This window comes from Silene latifolia, chromosome 10, assembly GCF_048544455.1.
Source record: "Silene latifolia isolate original U9 population chromosome 10, ASM4854445v1, whole genome shotgun sequence".
NCBI lineage: Eukaryota > Viridiplantae > Streptophyta > Magnoliopsida > Caryophyllales > Caryophyllaceae > Silene > Silene latifolia.
The window spans coordinates 66,441,197-66,466,983 of record NC_133535.1 but is presented as its reverse complement, the minus strand read 5'-3'; the positions used below and the strand labels follow the sequence as shown (position 1 = coordinate 66,466,983).

Sequence of the window (25,787 nt, the reverse complement as noted above, 5' to 3'; positions counted from 1 at the left end):
AAGCAGCAGCATAAAGTTTATTACTATATTTAGCCATACATTCTGGAATTGCTTTAACGTTGTTTCTACAAATCTGAGATAGCACCTTGACCACCAAAAGGAGCCTAGAACAAAGCTGAAACCTTTCTCAAGCCAGGCCAAAAGAGAAGTCAGAACCTGTCAACATCACAGCTGCTCTTTTGTTTTATCAGTCTAGTTCGCCTTTATTGCTTTTATATCCATTTGTAATATATTTCTTCTAAGTTTGTTTGATTCCTAAGACATTTCATGGCCCTTAGATGAGAGATCTTTAGGGTTATTTGTACGTGAGATGCAAGAAAATGGCCTATATAAGGACCATTCCTTAGAATTGTACGGCAGACTTTGATTAATGAATTAAAACCCTAGATTTTCTCTCAAATTGCAAATCTTCCTAACTTTGCTATTGTCATTGTTAGAAGTCATACTTAATATCTTCTTGTGTTTACTTAGAAGGTGATTAAGGATCTGTGGTGCAAATTAGAACAAGGTCTGTGCTTGCTTGATCTGCTTTGAGTTGCATTGTCATGTCATTTAATTTTTTTTTTTGGTAAAATGTGAGATGTATATATATATATATATATATATATATATATATATATATATATATATATATATATATATATATATATATATATATATATATATATATATATATATATATATGAAAAAAAACCAAAATTACAAGGACTTATAACATACAAAGCAAGTGACCTATCTGTATCCTAGTTCGAACCCCATGAGGATCAAACTTACAATCTAATTCCCAACTTTTCTAACCATACTTCATCCCGTCTATTCAGTTTAGCTGTGCATTTGAATTTTATTCTTTGCCTTATAACTTCTTTAATTCTCTGAACCACCAAAGATGGAGCTAGAAGACTGCCATTAATCCTAGCTGAATTCCTCTGCTCCCACACATGATAAATACAAGCAGAGAGGACAAGAGAATATACCCGTTGTAGCAGTATGCCACCAGCATTGCCATAGCCACCAGCCATGGCATTAGACATCGAAATGCGAGCCCCACACCAATCTTGAATGAGAGATACAACAATTTTACTGTATTCATATTCAAAGAAGAGGTGTGACATAGTTTCCTTTGCATTCTCACAAATACAGCATGCATCTGTGCTGCAGCAACCAAAACTGTGTAGTTTCTCCCTAGTGTTCATCCCATTATGCATGGTAATCCAAGAGATAAAAGCATGTTTAGGGACATTCCAGTTACTCCAGATTGTGTTATACCACCAAGGTTTGTTTTGATGCACTCTCAACCAATCATATCCACTTCTAACATTATATCCCTTCACATCAGGTTGCCAATGTCCATCAGTATAAGCACTCTTCATCAATTCCTTAATCTTGCAGATACTCTTCAAGGTCCAAGCAGCATCTGCAGGAGGACTGTCTGTTTGAATTTTACTCTATGCTTACTTGAGTAAATCCTTTTCAGGTCTCTTAAGTTATTAAGTAAACCTTCTGTGCTTGCTTGAGGGTGAATTTGATAATTATATCTTCTTAGTTTATCAGAAAATTTCACAAAATAGTCACAAGAGTCATACTGAGAAGCTGTATGTTTCAGTGTTGCAACTGTCGGTTAGATGAATTTTTAAAAATACTTAGATTGCTTGAAAATTCCTAGTTTTTGGTACAGTCTTAGTTCATACCCTTAACTAAATTGTCACCAAATTTCATGATTTGTAAAGGTCATTTGATATTTTTACTAAATTGCCAAAGTTTATTGCATTTTTGAAGTTGTCTGTATTGTGGCCTTGTCAGGATTGTTCATTTCTGTCCAAGGTCCATTATTTATACTGCATGTAGACACACGTATCTATGATCGAGAGAATGTGAAATAAGAGTGAGTCAGCGAGGTTATGAGGATAAAAGGGCAAGTGCTAATAATGTGTGATGAGTGATGTTGTACTTGAGAGCTATGAATGTGAAACATGTGTCTTTTTTGGCATTAACGTAAGTTGTCCGTTTGATGTGAATTTAAACCGTGAAAGTAGGTAGGTGTATGATTCATAATTGGAAATTTGGAATAGGAGAAAATGACTTTAGCTGGCATAAGGTGTCTTGAATTTAGTACAATGATTGCGTGAAGTAAGTGTGGATAATGAGTGATGTGTGATATAAGTTGAATATATGTTGAGTGTTTGTATGGATAGTTGATATACGATTTATTTACACCGAATGTCCCTTCTATTTTAATGTAATCCGACTCCAATTGAGTCGGTTTTGTATGTCTTATCTTGCATTTTGTGTCTGATCTCCTCGTCTATGATTTTGTGCTCCTCCTGCAGGATTTGAGGCGGTTATAGAGGAATCGGAGCAAGTAAGACGATTCGATGAGTAAACATGAAGAAAAGAAGGAGGAATTGCTGAAGAAGTGTTCTCCGTCGGCAGGCCGGCAACCGGCCAACCGATAAGGAACCCCTCCCATGACTTAGCCAATTTTGAAGAGAATAAAATAATGTAAATTGAAAAATTCTTGATACCGGTCGGCACACCGGCAGCCGGTCAACTGGCACGCACCTCTTACACTTGTGAAGAAGAGAAGAAAAGACAAGTAAGAAGGGTTTGCTTCTGGCAGACTGGCAGCCGGTCAACCGGCACACACCCCCTACAGTTGTGAAGAAACGAAGAAAAGACAAGAAAGAAGTGTGCTCTGCCGGCAGGCCGACAGGCCGGCCCATCGGCAGAGAACAACCCCAGGTCAATTCTATACATTTGGAAAAAAGAACTCCCTGCTGGTAGGGAGGCCGGCAGCCGGCTGGTCGGCACAGGGACCTTTGACGGGAATTAGGCTTCATTTTCCTCTCTTTATGTTTAATCCAAGGGAGTAGTATAAATACCCCCTCCCTTAATCATTTGTACACACAATCCTAGATCTGAAACTTTCCCTTAATTTATGCAATCTTACCCTAATCAAAGCAATAATCTTTCCTTAATCAACATTAATTATTTCGCAAAATTAGCTTAGTAATAGTTAATATCAATTGTTTACATTTAGTTATTGGGTTGTATTTTGAAGCTATTGAAGAATTTCTTCCTCAATTCAATCAAAGTTACAATATTCCTAATTGTTGGTACAATTCTCTTCTTTATTTGCTTTGTTTATTCAATAGTTTACATTTTCATTTGTTACTTAGTAATTGTTCACCTTTATAAAATATTTGTTGCCATGTTTGTTTGCTTTTGTTCAATTGTTTACATTTGCTTTGTAAGCATGTGTGAGTAGTCTCCCACTAGGGTTTAGGGGGAACCTAAGTGGAGGTTTAAGTTAATAAAATGGGTTGTTAATACATGTTTTTGGGTGATAATGTTAGTGTTTATAATCATGCATATAAGGTGTTTGTTGAAAATATGTGTGTATGAGAGTTCATACTTTTCTATAAAGTTTGCTTAGCTTCCTTATAAAAGACATTTTATGTAGTTACTTGATAGCATGTTTATGATGAGATAGGATGCTTAATGATGATTCTTGTCTCCATCTTAAAGATGAGTGTAAGAAATTAGCTCACTTTCTTCACTAATAATTACCCCGAAACCATTTGACACCCATTGTTAACTAACCTTTCCTAGGGGAACCCGACTACCTTAGTTCCTAAATTGATTGTTTACACATCTCATTAATTGCTTGCTTTAGTTTATAATTAGTTGCTAGTATTCAATCAATCTCCATCTTTATTTGACTAAACTAAGACCCAATCGAATTATCGTGTAAGCCCCCGCCATCCTTGAGACCGACACCTTAATTATACTACTTAATTTGGGTACTTTATAAATGTTTTGATATCGGACTTGACGGTATATCCGGCTCATCAAGTGGCGCCGTTGTCGGGGACGGCGTTAGGCTATACTTAGTTTGTTAACAGTCTTAGCTTTAGTTTTAAGTTACTTGCTTGTTTGCTTTAGTAGTTGTGTGTTTCATCGTAGAGTGTGTAATTTTTGCTTTCCCCTAGTGTGTAAAAACACTAGGAGACTAACGGTTTATCGGCTGCATGCCCACGAGGAACCATCAAGCTTTGCTCTTTAACCCCGACCCCGAGAGGCTCTTTCAAACCTTGAGAACAAGGACTCTTGCAAGAGTTAGGAACTCTCCTCAAGCAAACATTGACCAACCAAACTTACTCACTCTACCAATCATTGAAACCACAACCCAACTACAACCAAATGACACAATTGAGACTCCAATAGAAAATCCTTTTCACGACTTTCAAATTCCGGCTCCACCTCAATCACCACCCCCTCAAATACCAAGTCCACCACCACCACCAATGTCTTTACGCGACCATAACCGACCCGACCATAATGATGCTTGTAACCCAATTAACTTTGGTCCCTTGGCTCCGAACAATTTCGAAATGCACCCCGCCCAAGTGGGCTCGATAGAAAAGGATTGTTTTAGTGGGAATGCTGATAAAGATGCTCATGCCCATCTTAGGATATTCAACAGCAAAGTGGGCATGATGAAGCGAAATGGAGCGCGTCTGAGGAAACTTTGAGGTTGATTTTGTTCCCATTCTCTCTAATGGGGAAGGCGGATCGTTGGTTGAATGTTCACCTACCGGACACATTTACCACGCGGGATGCTTTCGCCAAGGCATTCTTAGAAAAGTATTACCCGACATCCAAGACCGCCATGCTCCGTAATGAAATTCATACTTTCCAACAAGAAGAAGGAGAGTCCCTAGGGGAGGCATGGGATAGATACCAAGTTCTCATTGCTAGTTGTCCTCACCATGGGATTCCGGCTTTGTACATTACTCAAACCTTCTTTCAAACTTTGCTACCTAGGACCAAGGACATGGTGAATGCCTCCGCGGGAGGGGGATTCGACCATTTGGGTGATGACGAGGGCACAAAATATGGTAGACTCGGAAGCCAACTATGGTACAAGAGGCAACGTGCTTAGAAGGAATGGCCGGTATCCGAAGGAAAATTCCACTAATTCAAATGTCGAAACCAATGCCAAGCTTGACTTACTCACCAAGCAACTTGAGAAATTGCAAATAAATCAAGTTCATCAAGCTACCACCTCTCATGGTCCATCCATGGAGGAGGTAGTTCAAGTTCCATCTTGTGAGCTTTGTGGGGGAAATGGTCACACTTTTGACATGTGTGCCAATAACTATAATGTGGGGTATGAGGAAAATGTCCAAGATGTTAATCCCTTCCAAAGCTATAACCACAATATAAGAGCACCACAACCACCCTACAACAATCCCAATGTTTATAACCCAAACACCATCTTCTATCATCCGGGTTTGAGGAATCACCCCAATTTTAGCTACAAGAGCACTAATGTGCAAAACCCACAACACCTTCAAGCACAAATGCCCAATACCAATCCACCCGGGTTTTCCCAGCCTAGAGGTGGATATCCCAATCAAAGAAACTACACCAGAAATCAAAACAAAAACTTTGGTAACCAACCTCAAGGTTACCAAAATTTTGGGGGCAACCAAAGCAATCAAGGGTTCTATCAAGGGGACCAAACCAATCAAGGGTTTGGGCAAAGCTTTCAAGACCAAGGTCAAGGACCAAACTTCAACAACAATGGTCCTAGGGGGAATTATCAAGGGGGACAAAATTTTAACAACAATCAAGGTCCCAACACCCGGATTGACTATGGGTTCCCTTTACCCATAGCCAACCAACCATATCAAGAACCCCTAGGTGACACCTTCCAATGTGAACTTATGAGGGTGGTGAAGAACATACAAATGCAACATAGCCAAGACTTCGCTAACTTCATGAAGGCTACTCAACAAGAAAATGCTAACCTTAGACTTGCTCACCAAAAATAAATGAGGAAATTGGAGGCCCGATTGGCCGCTCATGCTCTTGCTAACCCCCATAGGCCACCCGGTGGTTTGTTAGGTCAAGGGCAAAGCTCCAAGGACGCTTCTACTAGCCACCAAGCAAATGCGGTGGTATTTAGAAGTGGAATAGTGCTTGAAGATCCCTACAAGTATCTTGAGATAGAAGTTGATGTGGATCCCAAGAAAAAGAGATGGAAATGAATGGTGGAAGGGAAAGCCCACCGATGACACCAATGGCTCGGATGAGTGAAGTTAATAAAGGGAAGAAAGCTTGTGAAGAACCTTCAAGTGGGAAAATACAAGTAGAAATGGAAGCTGACGGTTCGGTTGATGATTTACCATATGAGAAAGAAGGGCGTGAAGATGCTACCTAGGAGGTGCTCCTACAACCCACCACTAAGGTAACAAAGAACTCAAACCCTACAAAGGTACTCTCCGATTCTCAACTTACTACACATATGCCTTACCCCTCAAGAGCCATAAAGATTAGGGAAAACTTCAAGTATGCCAAGTTTTGTGACATGCTTGAGAAACTTGAAGTAACCTTACCCTTTAAGAAAGTGATCTTGAACATGCCAACTTACTCAAAATTCTTAAAGGATATCTTGGCTAAGAAAAGAGTCTTGGGTGAACAAGAAACAGTGGCAATGGAAGAGGCATATAGTGCTCATATCCTTAACAAGATGCCCAATAAACTTGGTGAACCGCAAAGCTTTTCAATTCCTTGTATAGTTGGTGGTGTTCCTATATCAAGAGCTCTTTGTGACTTGGGAGCAAGTGTGAGTGTTATTCCTCTAAAAGTTGCAAAGAAAATTGGCATTCATAGTCTTGCTCCTACTACCATGACCCTCCAATTGGCAGATAGGTCTCTCAAGAGCCCTTTGGGGTAGCTTGAAGACATACCTGTCAAAGTTGGGAAGTATTTAATCCTGGCTGACGTTTTTGTCCTTCACATCCCGGAGGATAGCCACACCCTCATTATCCTAGGTAGGCATTCTTGGCTACCGGAGGAGTACTTATTGATGTGAGAAATGGGCGGCTAACCTTCCAGATTGAGGGTGCCAATGCCGAATTTAATTTTCCAAATTTGATGAAAGGCCCCAAAGTTAAAAGAGCGAGTACTATTGAAGTGATTGATGAGGTAGTTGATTCGGTGGCTCGAGAAGAGTCGGAGATGGAAGAGGTCTTCCAAATATCCCTACATGATGAGGAAATGAAGGAAGACCATGAGGTCGATGATGAACTTTTGAAGAAGGTGGAGGGACTTCTCCCTCCAAAGGTACAACTCAAACCTCTAGCTCCCTCACTCAAGTATGCCTTTCTTGGTGAGGGAGAGTCTTATCCCGTGATAATCAATGCCAACCTTAGTGAGGCTCAAGAACAAAAACTTTTGAAAGCTCACAAAAGCTCACTAGGGTATAACATTGATGATTTCAAGGGACTAAGTCCAAACTTGTGCATGTATAGGATCGTGTTAGAGGAGGTAAGTCAACCTAAGGTTGATGGTCTAAGGCGAATAAACCCAAGATGACCGAGGTTGTGAAAAATGAGGTTTTAAAATTGCTTGAAGTGGGGATTATTTACCAAATCACCGATAGTAAGCGAGTGAGTCCCGTCCATGTAGTACTCAAAAAAGGTGGGGTGACTATGGTGGAACAAGAGGATTGGACTCACATACCTACTCGTCTGGTGACCGGGTGGCGGATGTGCATTGATTATAGAAATTTAAATGCCGCAAGCCTCAAAGACCATTTCCCTATCTCCTTCATCGATCGAATGTTAGAAAGGCTTGCGGGGCATGCTTACTATTGTTTTCTTGATGGATACTCCGGATTTTTCCAAATACCAATCCATCCGGAGGACCAAGAGAAAACAACATTTACATGCCTCATTAAAGTTTATGCTTACCGACCATTTGGGTTGTGTAATGCACCCGACACCTTTCAAAGGTGTATGATGGCCATTTTCTCAAATTTTCTTGAAAAGAGCATGGAAGTCTTCATGAATGACTTTAGTGTCCCTGGAGACTCCTTTGACCATGGACTTGTTAATTTGACAAATATTTTGAAAAGATGTGAAGAGCACAATCTAGTTTTAAATTGGGAAAAATGTCATTTCATGGTTAAAGAGGGGATTGTGCCTGGTCACATTATCTCCAAGAGGGGCATTGAGGTTGATGGAGCCAAAGTGGCGGTCATAGAAAATTTATCACCTCCCTCAAATATGAAGGGGGTGAGGAGTTTTCTTGGCCATGCTGGATTTTATAGGCATTTCATTAAAGACTTTTCAAAGATTGCAAAACCATTAAGCTCACTTCTCCTCAAGGATGTGCCTTTTATGTTTGATGAAGTTTGTCTTGAGTCATTCCATAGGTTGAAGCAAGCTTTGGTCTCGACTTCTATAATTCGGGCTCCGGATTGGAATCTTCCATTCGAGATTATATGTGATGCGTCGGATTTTGTGGTGGGCGCGGTTTTAGGCCAAGTAGTTGACAAAAAGCACCATGTCATCTACTACACTAGCAAAACTCTTGACCAAGCTCAATGCAACTATTCAATCACGGAGAAGGAGATGTTGGCCATAGTTCATGCTATTGGGAAATTCAGGCAATATTTGGTTGGCTCCAAGGTGGTGGTGTATACAGATCACACCGCTTTGAGGCAACTCATGGTGAAAAAGGATGCCAAGTCAAGGATCTTGAGATGGATTTAATTACTTCAAGAGTTTGACTTGGAAATCAAGAACAAGGCGGGAACCGAGAATGTTGTGGCCGACCACCTATCTCGGTTAACCGTTGAAGATCACGGAATTCAATATGAAGGTGGGCCGATTAATGAATGGCTAAGAGAAGATAGTCTTATGGGAGTTAGAACCACAACTCCATGGTTCACGGATCTTGCTAACTACTTGGTAAATGGGTTTATACCGGATGAGTTTGAACTAAGAGAGAGGAGAAAACTGAGGCATGACGCCAAGCAATATTTTTGGAATTATCCCCACTTGTTCCGTAAGTGCAGGGATGGAATGTTCCGGAGGTGCGTGTCTAGAGAGGAGGGCATGGAAATTGTTGATCGGGTACACAATTCGGCCTATGGAGGACACTTGGCCACTTCACGAACCATTGCCAAGATCCTCCAAGGCGGATTCTATTGGCCCTCTATGTTCAAAGACATCCACTACTTGGTGAAGTCATGTGATGCGTGTCAACGCACCGGTAACATCGGAAAAAGGAATGAGATGCCCCTTAACAACATCCTTGAAATTGAGCTATTCGATTGTTGGGGTATAGACTTTATGGGACCATTTCCCAACTAATGTGGCAATGAATACATTTTGGTTTTCGTGGACTATGTTTCGAAGCAGATAGAAGCGGTTGCATCACCAACCAATGACTCCAAGGTTGTGATGAAGTTGTTCAAAAGTACAATCTTCCCCCGGTTTGGAACTCCACGAGTTGTGATTAGTGATGGCGGCTCCCATTTCCGCAAAAGCACCTTCAAGGCGTTGATAGAGTCATACGGAGTGCGGCATAAAACAACCCTTGCCTACCACCCTCAAATTAGTGGGCAAGTGCAGGTTTCTAACCTCCAAATCAAAGATATCTTGGAGAAGGTGACAAGCAAGAGCCGGAAGGATTGGTCATAAAAGCTCCCGGATGTATTATGGGCATTGAGAAAGGTGTACAAAACACCTCCTGGCACCACACCCCACTAGCTTGTGTATGGCAAAGCATATCATTTGCCCGTTGAGCTAGAGCATAAAGCTTGGTGGGCTCTTAAAGAAATGAATTTTGACTTTGATGCCGCCGGAGAAGTTCGATTTCTCCAAATGAATGAACTAGAAGAATTGAGGTTGGAAGCTTATGAGAGCTCCAAAATTTACAAGGATCAAACGAAGAAATGGCATGATGCCAAAATTGTGAAGATAGATATCGGTGTGGGAGACCTTTTTCTCCTTTTCAATTCCAAGGTGAAGGTATTCCCGGGCAAGCTTAGATCGAGGTGTTCGGGACCCTTCAAAGTGATGAACATATCTCCTTACGGTGGCTTTGAACTTTGGAGTGAGGAAGGTGGAACCTTCAAAGTCAATGGGGAACGAGTGAAGCGTTACTACGATGGAGATGACAAGGGTCCGATTGCAGTGCTCTACCTCGGGGAACCACTTCCCGAGGAAGGGTCAAGTTAAAAGATTTGAACATTGATTTGGTTTGGTGGAGTTCCACAAGAACCACCACTTGTATATAGCATGCATATAGTAAGACAATGAGAGAATTCGGAAGCATCGTACTTGGCACATATTGGATTGTGTGACGGGTGATACGAAAGTTGCGCGGAAGCGGTTTAACAGAATAAGGAACAATAATGAAATAAGGATACTTGCTTCGAAATCTGTCTTGAAATCTAAACAATGGGATATTTGCGCGATCTAGACCTATAGATCGAATAATGGTGAACTATAATCAAGGCGTATTGATTATAACTCGGGTTAATGCTTGAAAACACGTCAAACAATAACAATTTTGAAACGAACTCGTCGAACCGATGTTTACAACTGTAAATGAAAAACTCACTGTTTTTATTCAATAACTCAATCTGTCTCAAACGATTACAAATGACTCCCTATTTATAGCTAGCTAACTCGACTCCTAAACCGAATAAGGAAACTAGCTTCCTTACCTTAACTAAAATTAGGAAAATAATTCTCCTATCGAAACTAGGAAAGAAAATAAATATCTTTTAATGCAATTAGGAAAATAATTAACGTCTAATATGACTAGGAAATAGTAAACCTACTACTACGAGAACTAGGAAAGACTTGTTAATCCTAATAGAATTAGGAGACCATTCTAATCCAAATACTCGTAGGACTTTTATTTCTTTATTTGTCTCGGAATTTGACCTAATTTAGCAGCTCCATCTGCCTTTCTTTATGAGGCAATCCCTTTTTCGTATCATCCCCTCTCCCTTTAGAAGGAATTGTCCTCAATTCTTGTTGCCTCAATATGCCGGGATCAAAGATGAATATTACAAACCCGAACAAACTCAAACAGATAGTCGAACGATCTTTGATGCCATCTAGCAGCTCGTTTACCTTTTTTAAGTTCCAGACCCACTCGTGCCATGACAGCTGATATATGATTTATTTGGACCAAATTTTCCCTTTTCTTTTACGCATTCCGACCCATATCGAGTCGGTTTTATATGCCTTTCCTTGTATTTTGTGCCCAATCCCCGTACCTGTGATTTGGTGTATCCTCTTTCAGGAATCGAGTCGAGTATGGAGGAATTGGGGCAAGGATGGCATTCCAATGCCTTTACATGAAGAAGAGGTGAAAATTGCTGAATGTTGTGTTCTGCCGGCAGACCGGCAGCCGGTCTGGCCACCGGCAGAACACATCCCCCACTTTGCCAAAGAGAAGGAAGAAATCAACCTGAATGTTGTGCTCTGCCGGCAGCCGGCCCACCGGTAGAACACAACAGCTAGAATTAATTTGAATTGAAGGAGAAAAAGAAGTTTGGCCTCACTACCGGTAGGAGCACCGGTAGCCGGTCCACCGGAAGAACGCAACATCCTAAGGGATTTGAAGACTTTGAAGACAGTGTTCTGCCGGCAGGCCGGCAGCCGGTCCACCGGCAGAACACACTTGCCAGCTAAATTCCAACTTGAAGTTCATTTTGACTGCCCTGCCGGTAGGCGAACCGGCAGCCGGTCCACCGGCAGAACGCAGCAGATGACGGATTTGGGCTTTTCTCCTCTTTTCTTCTTAATCTTATGCAAGACTATAAATACCCCCTCCTTAAACCCTTTGTAGACATAACCCTAGATCTGAAAACTTTCCCAATTATTGTAATCTTTCCTTAATCAAGCTTTAATCTTTACATAATAATTATTAATTACTTAGTGAAATTAGTTAGTATTAGTGAGAATCAATTGTTTACACTTTGTTTTTTAGGATTGTATTGGGAGATTGTGGAGGATTTCCTTCATTTATTCAATCAAAGCAATCATCTTTACTTTTGTTGGTATATCCCTTCTCTTATTTACTTTGTTAATCAATTGTTTACATTTTGTTTTGTCTTTTATAATTGCTCGAATCATTATCATGTCTTCTCTTGTTGTTGTTTGGTTTTCTCCATTTACTTGCTTGAACAACCTAAACATGAGTGAGTAGTTACCCTTCTATGGTTTAGGGGGAGTCTGAATCGGATTATTGGGCATGATAGGTTGATTGTTTTGAGTCTATGGTGTAGAATTTGTCTTTCTTAGTATTGCATACAAGGTGTTTGATAAATTGTGTAAGTGAGAACTTGTGCCTTTTGTCTTAATTGTTTAATTCCTCCATTGAATGAGAGTTTGTGGTGGTCTTTGTGCATGCTTTAGGAAGGGTAGTTGCTCAACGAGAGTTGGTGACCGCCTTTAGGATTATCAAGAGATTGATTCCCATCCTAGGATAAACCTTCATCATAGACTATTTAAATCGACTTGTTTGCCCATAGTTCATTTAGATGACCCCGAAAACCCTAGCCTTTAATCATTTGAACACATATTTCTTCACTATTTTGTTTAGTTCCATCGAGTAGCTTAAATCAAACCCTTTTCCTTCATTTTGACTAGACTAGACTCTTACTTAGACTAAGTAGAAATCCACCCCATCCTCGTGGTTCGACCCCGATTTAGGCTTAAATTGGGTTAAATTTTGTTGGTGGTAAGCGACTTGACCCTACCGTTAAAACTTACACATCAAATGGCGCCGTTGCCGGGGATGTCGTTAGGTTATACTTAGTTTTACTTAGAGTCTTTGCTTTAGTCTTATCTCAATTATTAGTTTGTTTTAGTAGTTGTGTGTTCTTTGTAAAGTGTGTGATTCCTTGCCTTCCCCTAATGTGTAAAAACACTAGGAGACTAACGATTTGTCAAGTGCATGCCTAGAAGGAACCACCAAGCTCTTCTCTTCAACTCCGACCCCGAAAGGCTTTTTAGAACCTTGAGGACAAAAGGACCCTTGAGAGAGTTAGGAATAGTTCCCCTCAAGCAAACTTTGACCAACCAAATTCACACATCCCACAAAATATTGATACCACAACCACACTTCAACCAAACCTCACAATTGAGACTCTACTAGAAAACCCTTTTCATAACTTCCCTAATTATAATAGCCCACCTCAAAAACCACCACATCAAATACCAAATCCACCACCACAAATGGCTCTTAGAGATCATAACCGGCCTAACCATAATGATTCATGTAACCCTATCAATTTTGGCACCTTGGCCCCAAACAACTTTGAAATGCATCCCGCCCAAGTCGGGTTGATTGAGAAGGATTTGTTCGGGGGGCATATTGAAGAGGATGCCCATGCTCATCTCCGAAAGTTTAAGAGGAAGGTTTCAATGATGAAAAAGAATGGGGTGTCGGAAGACACCTTGAGAATGATGTTGTTTCCGTTTTCATTGACGGGCAAAGCGGACCGATGGTTGAACATTCACCCACCGGATACCTTCACTACATGGGATACCTTGGCTAAAGCATTCATGGCCAAATATTACCCTTCATCGAAGACCGCGATGCTCCGTAAAGAGATTCATACATTTCAACAAGAGGACGGGGAGTCTTTGGGTGAAGCTTAGGACCGTTATCAAGACTTGATAGCAAGTTGCCCCCACCATGGAATACCGGAATGGTACATCACTCAAACATTCTTTCAAACTTTGCTACTGAGGACTAAGGAGATGGTAAATGCCTCCGCGAGGGGAGGATTTGATCACTTGAGTGATGAAGAGGGCACGACATTGATCAAGAAAATGGTAGATTCGGAAGCAAACTATGGTTCTAGAGGAAACATGCTAAGAAGGAATGGGAAGTTTCCTAAGGAAAACTCCTCCAACTCCGAGACAAATGCCAAGCTCGACTTACTCACAAAACAATTTGAGAAGTTTCAAAGAAATCAAGTGCACCAAGCCGCAACCTCACATGGGGCACCCATGGAGGAAGTGGCTCAAGTCTCAAGTTGTGAACTTTGTGGAGGGAGTGGTCACACATATGACTTGTGTGCCAACAATTACAATGGTGTCTACGATGAAAATGTTCAAGAGGTTAACGCTTTTCAAAGCTTTAACAACAATTCAAGACCCACAAGACCACCTTTCAACAACCCCAACGTCTACAATCCAAATACCAATTTCTACCACCCCGGTTTAAGGAACCACCTCAACTTTAGTTACAAAAGTACCAATGTTCAAAACCCACAACACCTTCAACCACAAGCCCCAAACAATCCACCCAGTTTTGCTCAACAAAGGGGAATATTCCCCAACCCAAGAACTAATCTCGGGAATTAAAACCAATGGCCAAACAACAATCAAAACCAAAATTATGGGAGTCAACCACAAGGATACCAAGATTTTGGTGGAAATCAAAGCAACCAAGGGTTTTACCAAGGGAATCAAGTGAACCAAGCAAACCAAGGATTTCGGCAAGGGTATGTTCAAGGGTTTCAAGAACAAGGTCAAGGATCAAACTTCAACAACAATGGTCCTAGAGCTAACTTCCAAGGGGGGCAAAACAACAACCAAGGTTCCAATGCTCGGTATGACTATGGGTTCCCTTTACCCATAACCAACCAACCTTATCAAGAACCCCAAGGTGAGCTCTCTCAAGTTGAGCTTTTGAAGATGATAAAGAATATGCAACTTCAACATAGTCAAGAGATGGCAAATTTTGCTAAGGCAACTCAACAAGAACAAGCAAACTTGAGGGCTACCTTCCTTAAGGACATGAGAGAAATGGAATCTAGGATGGCTTCTCATGCTATGGCCAACCCTCAACGGCCGCCCGGTGGTTTATTGGCCTCAAATAGCCACCATGCTCATGCGGTAGTGCTAAGGAGTGGTGTAGAGCTTGAGGACCCCTACAAGGACCTTGTGGTGGAAATTGATGAAGATCCCAAGGGGAATGAATTAGAAGTGAATGGTGAAGAGGAAAGCTCACCCATTGAACCGTTGGGAAGAGCTAGTGAAGACAAGAAAGGAAAGAAAGCTTGTGAAGATTTGTCTAGAAGGGTAATTCCAGAGGAGAAGGATGTTGATGGATATGTGGAAGACCTCCCTTATGAGGAGGAAGTTGTTGAAGAAGTGCCTTTGCAACACTCTAAAAAGGTAACAAAGAATTCGGCTCCTCCAAAGGTACCTTCCAATTCTCAACTTGTTCCAAAAATTCCTTACCCTTCAAGAGCCATAAAGAGTAGGGAAAACCTTAAGTATGCCAAGTTTTGTGACATGCTTGAGAAACTTGAGGTTACCCTACCCTTTACGGAGGTGATTATGAACATGCCAACCTACTCAAAATTTTTAAAAGATATTTTGACAAAGAAAAGAGTCTTGGGTGACCAAGAAATAGTGGCTATGGAAGAGGCATGTAGTGCTCATATCCTTAATAAAATGCCCACTAAGCTTGGTGACCCGGGGAGCTTTTCAATCCCATGTGTAGTTGGTGGTGTGCCCATATCTAGAGCTCTTTGTGATTTTGGGAGCAAGTGTGAGTGTTATTCCTTTAAAGGTTGCCAAGAAAATCGGCATTCAAAACCTTGCTCCCACTTCAATGACTCTCCAATTGGCGGATAGGTCCGTAAAGCACCCCATGGGGGTGCTTGAAGACGTACCCGTCAAAGTTGGAAAGCTTATAATTCCCGCCGATTTTGTTGTCCTCGATATTCCGGAGGATAGCCATACTCCCATCATCCTTGGTAGGCCATTCTTGGCTACCGGAGGAGTTCTCATTGATGTGAAGAATGGGCGGCTAACCTTCCAAATCGAGGGCAACAACGTCGAATTTAACCTACCGAACTTGATGAAAGGACCAAAGATGGAAAGGTTGAGCACTATTGAGTTGATAGATGAGGTGGTGCATGAAGTAGCCCGTGAAGAAGCGGAGATGGAAGAGGTTTTTCAAATCTCTTTGCATGATGAAGCTATGAAGGAATACCATGAAGTTGATGAGGAACTTTTGAAGAAAGTGGAGGGCTTTCTCCCTCCAAAGGTACAACTCAAACCCTTACCTCCCTCACTCAAGTATGCTTTCCTTGATAAGGGGGAGGCTTACCCGGTGATCGTAAATGCTAACCTAAGTGAGTCCCAAGAAAAGAAGCTTTTGGAAATCTTGAAAACTCATAGAGGGGCACTTGGGTATAGCATTGATGACATCAAGGGCTTAAGCCCGAGTTTGTGCATGCATAGAATAGTTTTGGAAGAGGGGAGTCAACCCAAGGTTGACGGTCTTAGGTGGATTAACCCAAAAATGGCCGAGGTGGTAAAAAGTGAAGTGTTGAAACTTCTAGAGGCCGGAATTATCTACCAAATAACCGATAGTAAATGGGTTAGTCCGGTTCACGTGGTCCCAAAGAAAGGGGGGGGGGGGGTACAAATGGTTAAACAAGAGGATGGCACCACCCTATTAACTAGACCCGTGACCGGGTGGCGCATGTGTATTGACTATCGGAAGCTCAATGCCGCCATCCTAAAAGATCATTTCCCAATTCCCTTCATTTACCAAATGCTAGAAAGGCTCGCGGGCCATGCATACTATTGCTTCTTAGACGGTTATTCTGGGTTCTTCCAAATTCCCATCCACCCGGATGAACAAGAGAAGACGACCTTCACTTGTCCAATGGGAGTCTATGCCTACCGTAGGATGCCATTCGAGCTTTGCAATGCGCCCGACACCTTTCAAAGGTGCATGATGGCAATCTTTTCGGACTTTCTAGAGAAAAGCATGGAAGTTTTCATGGACGACTTTAGTGTCCATGGGGACTCGTTTGATCATGGTCTTGTGAACTTGACTAGTGTGTTAAAAAGATGTGAGGAGCACAACCTCGTCCTTAATTGGGAAAAATGCCATTTTATGGTAGAGGAAGGGGTTATACTCGGTCACGTTGTCTCTAGTAGGGGTATTGAGGTTGATGGTGCTAAAGTTACCGTTATAGAGAACTTGTCACCTCCTTCCAATGTAAAGGGAGTGAGAAGTTTTCTAGGCCACGCCGGATTCTATAGGCGTTTCATCAAAGATTTTTCAAAGATAGCAAAACCATTGACCTCATTACTCCTCAAAGATGCCCCCTTTGTGTTTGATGAATCTTGTCTTGAAGCTTTTCATAGGTTGAAGAGAGCATTGGTCACGGCACCAATAATCCGAGCTCCGGATTGGAACCTCCCCTTTGAGATCATGTGTGACGCTTTGGACTTCGCGGTTGGTGCGGTACTTGGTCAAATGGTGGATAGGAAGCACCATGTGATATACTATACAAGTAAAACCCTTGATCAAACATAATGCGGGTATTCTACAACCGAGAAAGAGATGCTAGCAATTGTCCATGTCGTGGAGAAGTTTCGGCAATACCTTGTTGGGTCTAAGGTGGTGGTTTACTCCGATCACACCGCCTTGAGACAATTGATGGTGAAGAAGGATGCTAAACACCGAATTTTTATATGGGTGCTACTCCTTCAAGAATTTGATCTAGAGATTAAGGACAGGCCGGGATCCGAAAACCTTGTAGCGGATCATCTTTCGAGGTTAACTAAGGAGTCCCGAGGGGACAAAGACGATGGGGTCCCTATTGATGAATGGTTACCCGATGATTCTATCCTTGCTATTACCCATTCCACCCCTTGGTATGCGGATATAGCCAATTTCTTGAGTTCTAGCTTTATCCCCGAAGAATTTGATAGCCAAGCTAAGAAGAAGTTGAGATATGAATCAAAGAGATATGTTTGGGAGGACCCTTACCTCTATAGAAGATGTAATGATGGGATTTACCGGAGATGTGTCTCTCAAGAAGAAGGTCGTGCAATTCTCCAAACTTGCCATGCTACCACTTATGGGGGGCACTTGTCCACATCTAGGACCCGAGCTCGGGTTCTTCATTGTGGCTTCTATTGGCCCTCCCTATTCAAAGATGCATATGCCATGGTACACTCTTGTGATTCTTGTCAAAGAAGAGGTAACATTGGAAGGAGAGATGAGATGCCATTGAACAACATTTTGGAAGTTGAGCTTTTCGATGTATGAGGTGTGGATTTCATGGGACCATTCCCATCTTCATTTGGCAACCAATATATATTAGTTGCGGTGGACTATGTGTCCAAGTGGATCGAAGCAATAGCCGCCCCTACCAATGACTCAAAGGTTGTTTCCAAGCTTTTCAAAGACTATATTTTCCCCCGTTTTGGAGTGCCCCGGGCCGTTATAACTGATGGTGGTTCACATTTCTTAAACCGAACCATTTATGCACTCCTCAAGAAGTACGGTGTCCGGCATAAGGTAGCTCTAGCTTACCACCCCCAAACAAATGGGCAAGTGGAAGTCTCCAATAGACAAATCAAGGCTATATTGGAGCGGGTTATGAACAAGTCTAGAAAGGATTGGAGTGCTAAACTCAATGATGTGTTGTGGGCTCTAAGAACCGCATACAAGACCCCAATCGGCACTACTCCTTACCGGTTGGTCTATGGCAAGTCTTGTCACCTACCTCTCGAGTTGGAGCACAAAGCAAGATGGGCCCTCAAAGAGCTCAACTATGACTTAGATGTCGCGGGAAACAAGAGGTTTCTTCAACTCAATGAACTTGATGAGTTGAGGATGGATGCTTATGAGAGTGCAAGACTTTACAAGGAAAGGACCAAGAAATGGCATGATTCGAAAATCACAAGAAAGGAGATCATTGTGGGTGACAAGGTACTACTCTTCAACTCCCGTTTTCAACTATTTCTCGGGAAGTTGAGGTCTCGGTGGTCGGGACCCTTTGAGGTAGTCGCCGTGTTTTCTTACGGTTCCTTTGAGTTGAAGAATGACAAGGGAGAATGTTTCAAGGTGAATGGTCATCGAGTTAAGTATTTCTATGAAGGTCTACCCATTGAGACCCGAAATGAAGTTGATTTGGAAGACCCCCATCCCTGGGGGATGATTTATTTCAAAATTGAGCAAGCCTTGGTTTGATGGAGTTCCACAAGAACCACCATTTGTATATAGCATGAATTTTAGGTAGATAATGAGAGATTTAGAACCATACTTTGTCAACTTTGGATTGGTGACGGAGGTCACATTTGAAGAAAACAAGCATTATTTTCGTTTGACCCGAAATCCCGACATGATGCGTCGGCGTAATTGTGGAAAACACGAATTCCGAGTTAATGAAAATTGAAATAAAACAAGTGAAAAAGAGCTGAATGTAGTGTTTTGCCGGTAGGCCGGCAGCCGGTGCCCCTGCCGGCACCGAGACCAAATTATTTTGAAAAAAATTGAATAAGTGTTGTGTTCTGCCAGTAGGCCGGCAGCCGGCTCACCGGCAGGGCACACATAGTTAGTTGAAAACATGAAGAATTGATGATAGGGAGTGTGTTCTGCCGGCAGGCCGGCAGCCGGCTCACCGGCTGGACACACCTGAAGAAGTTGATTTTATGAGTGGAGTAGTGTTCTGCCGGTAGGCCGACAGCCGACTCACCGGAAGGACACACCTGGCAAAGGAAAATTGGGATTGAGGAGAGTGTTCTACCGATGGACCGGCAGCCGGTTCGTCCACCGGTAGCGAGACCAAAATTTTTGGAGGAAAATTCGAAAAAATTAGAAAAGATGGGGTGTGCTCAGCCGGCAAACCGGCTGCCGGTTCGCATACCGGCACAACGCAACACACAGACCCAAATTAAAACACGACAACCCCTCTTTTCTCATTCATCTTTTTTCCTCCATTTTCACCCTAACTCCCTCAAATCTCATCCTTTCTTCAATCAACCTTCACCAATCACCTCTAATCTTCACAATGTCAGGAAGGAGAACAAGAGCCGATGTTGCAAGGGATCAAGCCGAGTTTATTGCTCGAGTCGCCAATGACACTAATCCCGACCCGGATTTTCCTACGGTTGAGTTTGCCACCCAAACTCAAAAGGGTAAGTTCATTCTATTTAAAAATCGTCCCCTAACCCCCACTAAGTTTCTTCATCATCCGTCCTTGTCGGCCCTCGGGTTAGCTAGGGAAACGGAAGCTCTTTTTGCCGGGTTAGGAATGAGGGGAATGTACTCAATGCATGAATATACTTACCCCCGAATCACTTGGGAATTTTTGAGTAGTTTGCGGATTACAAAGCACCGACAAACAAATATGGTGGCTACCCTTAGTTTCCGCCTTATGAACCGGGAGCACAATATTTCATTGGGTCGGTTGGCTCATATGTTTGGGTTAGAAATTGCCGCGTCACATAACCCACCCGCTGATTTTCATTATTCCTGAGTGTGGAAGGCAATTTATGGCCTAGAGGATAAAGTTGGAGTGAAAAGGGCTGCGATTAGTTGCCACAATCCCGTCATTCGGGTGTGGCATCGATTTATGGGATGCACTGTTCTTGCGGTGGATGAGCAGTGGGTATTCCGGACCAATGAACTTGAAATTTTGGGGTCCTACTTGTTTACAAAACCCACCGCCTTCAAAATTAATGTGGCTCACCACCTTGCCATTCATTTGTCAAAGATTGCCAGTTCTCCGAGGCAAAAAGTCCCAATACATGTGGGTGGCATCATCACCCGTATTGCCCGTAATTTGGACCGTCCGGTAGACCTTTCTACCATGAATTGGATACCCGGGGACACTTATTTAACCAAGCATTACTTGGCCACCAAGCTTGGTTGGCTTAAGGTCAACCCCATCGACGATAAGAAGTATTGGCAAATCAATTACAAGAATTCAATCCCACTCCCCAATGTCACGACAATCAAAATTGAGAAGGACAAAGATGACTACCTCCTTGAAATTGAAGAAGAACCACCCACCGACCAACCTCCTCCTAATATTCCACGTGTATATTCACGAGATCGTAGAGTGGACACTCTTTCCTCCCTACAATACACCGTGCCACAAACCCACCAACCCCCACCATGGCAATTCCAACAAGGTGAGGCGTCCTCCTCGAACCCACCTTCCTATCCTCCCTTACCACCTTCCCTTACCGAGTGGATGGAGAAGATGGATATTGCCACGGCCAAGGCCGCTAGTGAGAGGGATATTTTGGGGCGGAAATTGGACCGCATTTATTATGATCAATCCACCGGTTCATACCCGATCTACGACGACTTTTATAGACGGGACTACGTCCTATTTGATGCCGTACACCCTTCCTACTTTACTTGGCCCGACGGGAACTACCCCAAGGACGGGAGGATGGTCCACGGAGGTCTTAACCTCCAACCGGACTACTTTTCCGCCCCCATTTTTCCCCTAGGCCCGAGTATCCACCGGAAGGGCATGACGCCCATTGGGTGGGGGGCATCCGACCCTACTTTGCTAGTGACGTGGGTGCTTTGGGGTCCGGTGGGGCCTTTATGGGAGATGATTCTACGGGAGGTGATGGCGGTGTGATGAACATGAGTGGAGACTTCACGGGAGGTCTCATGGGTACCGACGGTAGTGGAGGTGGTTTCACCTTCAACCCCGATGACTTGATTCAAGGCTCCGAGTTTAGTACCGGAGAAAAAGATGATGATGATGAGATGGGCTCCTAGTCCCGAGGGCCGAGTTGGTGGCCCATCCTCCTCCCTAATCAATCCAAAATGACAAGTATGACCTCTCCCTTAATCCAAATTCTCTCATTCATGTTTAATTTTTCGCATGCATTTAGTTAGAAATTAACTTAGTTGCATTCATATAGGATTGCATTAGATTTCAAATTTGTAATATATTGTCACTTTTAGTTATTGCATTCATATAGTATAGCTTGCATCGTATTTCAATATTGCATATAGGTTAGATCATGCATTGCATGCTTATTTGAAAACCACTAAAAAACTGAAAAATTAAAAATCACCAAAAACATGTATTTCATTTCCGAATTTCCTCCACACATTTATTTCCTTTGGAAATATGTAAATAAATAAGTGTGGGGAGGAAATTCCACCAATTTAAAAATACAAAAACATGTTATTTCTTTTCAAATACTCAAAAATCCAAAAAACAAGTTCTTTTAATTCTCCAACTTACCCTCCATGTAAATGAATAAGTGTGGGGAGGGCCTAAAAAAAACCAAAAACATGCATTTTCGTTCTTAATTTCCTCCACACATTTATTTCCATTTGAAACTCATGTAAATAAATAAGTGTGGGGAGGAAATTCATATATTCTAAAAACACAAAAATATGTTATTTATATTTTCAAAAATTTCAAAAATACAAAAACATGTTCCTTTCTTTTACCTCTTCTCTCCCTAGACTTGTTCCCTTGGAGACTTACTCGAGGATGAGTAATGTTTAAGTGTGGGGAGGGAAATATCCACTTTGTGAATATTTGTTTATATTTGTATATACCTTTAAATTTGATAAAATTTCAAACAATGCCTAAAAATTGAAAAATTGAAAAATTTCAAAAATTACAAAAACATTGCATTGTATATATATGTTGTTTGTTGGCTAACCTTTGGCATAGACATCGACCATTCGAGGCAAAAAGGAGCTAGAAGTCGCTTGGTAAACTCGTTCTAATCTCTTACTCCTTTACCGTTCTTTCTTTTTATCTCTTGTATATTTGAAGGAGAATGGGATTTTGTGCCTTGGATGTTCCCTTGGGGAACTTGTGGATTGTTGGTGTTGATGTGTTGCTAGGATTAGTCAAAGTTGTTGCATGTTTACCTTGTGTCCATTTTCGAGCATGCATATGTTCTTGTATATACATGTTTTTCAATTTGAAGTTTCACATCCGTTTGTATATAAATGTTTTGCATGGATGTGGTCTAGGAAGGGAACCAAGTACCCCCGTGATGAGTTATGCGTCCAATTGTGCCTTTCCCCTCCCCGTGACTCGTACCCGTGACCTCTTAGTTAGCTGAGGGAGGCGGGCTTGACCAATGAGTTTGGACCGACCTTGTGAGGCCTAGGGCCGTAGGCTAGACCTAAGGCTCGATTTAGCTACTCAAAGGTAAGGGTAGAGCCTCCTAGGGTGGGTACATTCATACCCCACCCTCATCTAGGTTTGAGAGTAGGCCTCCTCGCGAGGCGTGTCACATCAAGACGCATAAGTGTGTCATTTTGTCCTTAGACCGTGAAATTGCATTACATTTTGTGCACGTGATATGAAGGAAAATCAGTTTGTATGAACCTCACATAGCCAAATAGCCTTGTTTTGTCCCTTCCATTATCTCCCTTTTTGTTTCACCCCCTTTGAGCTTTAGCCTTTCCATTTGGAAAACCCACCAAAATAGCTACATTCCATAACCACCCTTCCTTGATCAAGAATTGGTTGGTTTTGTAGTTGTGTTATAGGAGGTGATTTGGGTCGTAGTGGTGGATAGTGTACATATCAACTTGGGTCGGAATTCGGTGTATATTTGGCATTGTATATAAATAAGAGGTTTTGAAAAACAAATGAAAAACAAAATAGAAAAGTGAAAAAGTTATGGAAAATCAAAAAAAAAATTAAGTCATGCGTGTTGTATATATTTGTTGTCAAGAAAAGAAAAAGGCAAGCAACACCCCTCCTCATCATTAAACTAGGTAGAAAAAGCCGTTGCTAAATAAAAGGGCAAATCGATGTTTTTCCAAAATGAGCCGGGTTTACACATTTTTTGCATGGTTTGGGAAACCGAGCCTTTGTTACGGTGTAGACGTTACCATTTGTTGAAATAAGAGGAGTACTTTTGAGTTTTTTTCCTATTTGAGTTGGGTTTATGCAATTTTTGCATAGTTTTGGTGATCCATGCTATGTTAGGGCATAGACGTGTCTCATGTGTTGCAATAAGAAATGGGTTACGATGTGTCGGCGATTCTTGATTTGAACTCCACATATCCAAACGGTGCTTGCACCAATCCCGTTTTGACCTACTCCCTAGCCCCGTTACAACCCTTGCTTCATATCGTGTGCACTTTACTTTTGTTTGAATTTCGTTGGACATAGGACGATCTTACACATTAGATTGCGGGCACGTCTTCACTAGTCGAGTTAGGAGAGTGATTTTGGTTACTACGTGTCACAAAAATCACCTTGTTCTTTCATTGAGTGACGAGTGAAAACCGCGAGGATGTCGTTGCCTAGGTCCCCTTAGTCATGGGCCCCTTGGTTGAATCTCGTGTTGGTTCGGTAATTCTCGACGGACTTGCCTACTTCCCCTTTCCCCGCTCTTGAATGTGTTTCTTGAGCATTGGTCACACGAGGGTTGCTTGAGTCATGCTTAGGGGGTTGGCACCTCCATTGGAACTTCTGAGACGGTACTCCCGACCAAGACCATGTTTTGTTGCTTGAAAATTCGGCCACTTAGATGAGGAAAGTGGACCATTTTGTTAGATGCATTCTATTGCTTGGTTACGTGCTTTCATGATAGTTTCATCGCATTTTTGTAGCAAGCCAACTTGCCTTGCAATAGGGCACTTTCCCCTCATGAGTGTCAAATTGTGAGTTGAAGGGGCGTTGAGTGCGCTAATACTCGATCGGCTTAGGTAGTAGCTTAGTTGAGTGATACTTATATTGTGCACCCACTCTCCATATCTATTATAGTAGTGACTTGTACATTGATTTTGGACTTACTCGAGGACGAGTAAAGTTTAAGTGTGAGGAGGTTTGATATATGATTTATTTGGACCAAATTTTCCCTTTTCTTTTACGCATTCCGACCCATATCGAGTCGGTTTTATATGCCTTTCCTTGTATTTTGTGCCCAATCCCCATACCTGTGATTTGGTGTATCCTCTTTCAGGAATCGAGTCGAGTATGGAGGAATTGGGGCAATGAAGGCATTCCAATGCCTTTACATGAAGAAGAGGTGAAAATTGTTGAATGTTGTGTTCTGTCGGCAGACCGGCAGCCGGTCTGGCCACCGGCAGAACACATCCCCCACTTTGCCAAAGAGAAGGAAGAAATTAACCTGAATGTTGTGTTCTGCCGGCAGCCGGCCCACCGGTAGAACACAACAGCTAGAATTAATTTGAATTGAAGGAAAAAAAGAAGTTTGGCCTCGCTACCGGTAGGAGCACCGGTAGCCGGTCCACCGGAAGAACGCAACATCCTAAGGGATTTGAAGACTTTGAAGACAGTGTTCTGCCGGCAGGCCGGCAGCCGGTCCACCGGCAGAACACACTTGCCAGCTAAATTCCAACTTAAAGTTCATTTTGACTGCCCTGCCGGTAGGCGAACCGGCAGCCGGTCCACCGGCAGAACGCAGCAAATGACGGATTTGGGCTTTTCTCCTCTTTTCTTCTTAATATTATGCAAGACTATAAATACCCCCTCCTTAAACCCTTTGTAGACATAACTCTAGATCTGAAAACTTTCCCTAATTATTGTAATCTTTCCTTAATCAAGCTTTAATCTTTACATAATAATTATTAATTACTTAGTGAAATTAATTAGTATTAGTGAGAATCAATTGTTTACACTTGGTTTTTGAGGATTGTATTGGGAGATTGTGGAGGATTTCCTTCATTTATTCAATCAAAGCAATCATCTTTACTTTTGTTGGTATATCCCTTCTCTTATTTACTTTGTTAATCAATTGTTTACATTTTGTTTTGTCTTTTATAATTGCTAGAATCATTATCATGTCTTCTCTTGTTGTTGTTTGGTTTTCTCCATTTACTTGCTTGAACAACCTAAACATGAGTGAGTAGTTACCCTTCTAGGGTTTAGGGGGAGTCTAAATCGGATTATTGGGCATGATAGGTTGATTGTTTTGAGTCTATGGTGTAGAATTTGTCTTTCTTTGTATTGCATACAAGGTGTTTGATAAATTTTGTAAGTGAGAACTTGTGCCTTTTGTCTTAATTGCTTAATTCCTCCATTGAATGAGAGTTTATGGTGGTCTTTGTGCATGCTTTAGGAAGGGTAGTTGCTCAACGAGAGTTGGTGACCGCCTTTAGGATTATCAAGAGATTGATTCCCATCCTAGGACAAACCTTCATCATAGACTATTTAAATC

General features: G+C 42.0%; 2 protein-coding genes and 2 non-coding genes across 4 annotated transcripts; 1 reads left to right on the top strand and 3 right to left on the bottom strand.

Annotated features, from left to right (window-relative positions):
- Positions 1-770: 770 nt before the first annotated feature.
- Positions 771-1,370, bottom strand: LOC141607709 (uncharacterized). The gene has a single exon (XM_074427063.1). It carries the CDS (start codon positions 1,368-1,370, stop codon positions 771-773), a length of 600 nt encoding a protein of 199 aa, XP_074283164.1.
- Positions 1,371-4,669: 3,299 nt separating this feature from the next.
- LOC141609580 (small nucleolar RNA R71) lies at positions 4,670-4,776 on the bottom strand. The gene has a single exon (XR_012527506.1). It is a non-coding gene; the product is annotated as a small nucleolar RNA R71 (small nucleolar RNA).
- Positions 4,777-9,635: 4,859 nt separating this feature from the next.
- Positions 9,636-10,037, top strand: LOC141607708 (uncharacterized). Its single transcript, XM_074427061.1, has one exon. The coding sequence runs from the start codon at positions 9,636-9,638 to the stop codon at positions 10,035-10,037; it is 402 nt and encodes a 133-aa protein (XP_074283162.1).
- A 3,381-nt stretch (positions 10,038-13,418) lies between these two features.
- LOC141609674 (small nucleolar RNA R71) lies at positions 13,419-13,525 on the bottom strand. Its single transcript, XR_012527594.1, has one exon. It is a non-coding gene; the product is annotated as a small nucleolar RNA R71 (small nucleolar RNA).
- Between the last annotated feature and the right edge of the window lie 12,262 nt (positions 13,526-25,787).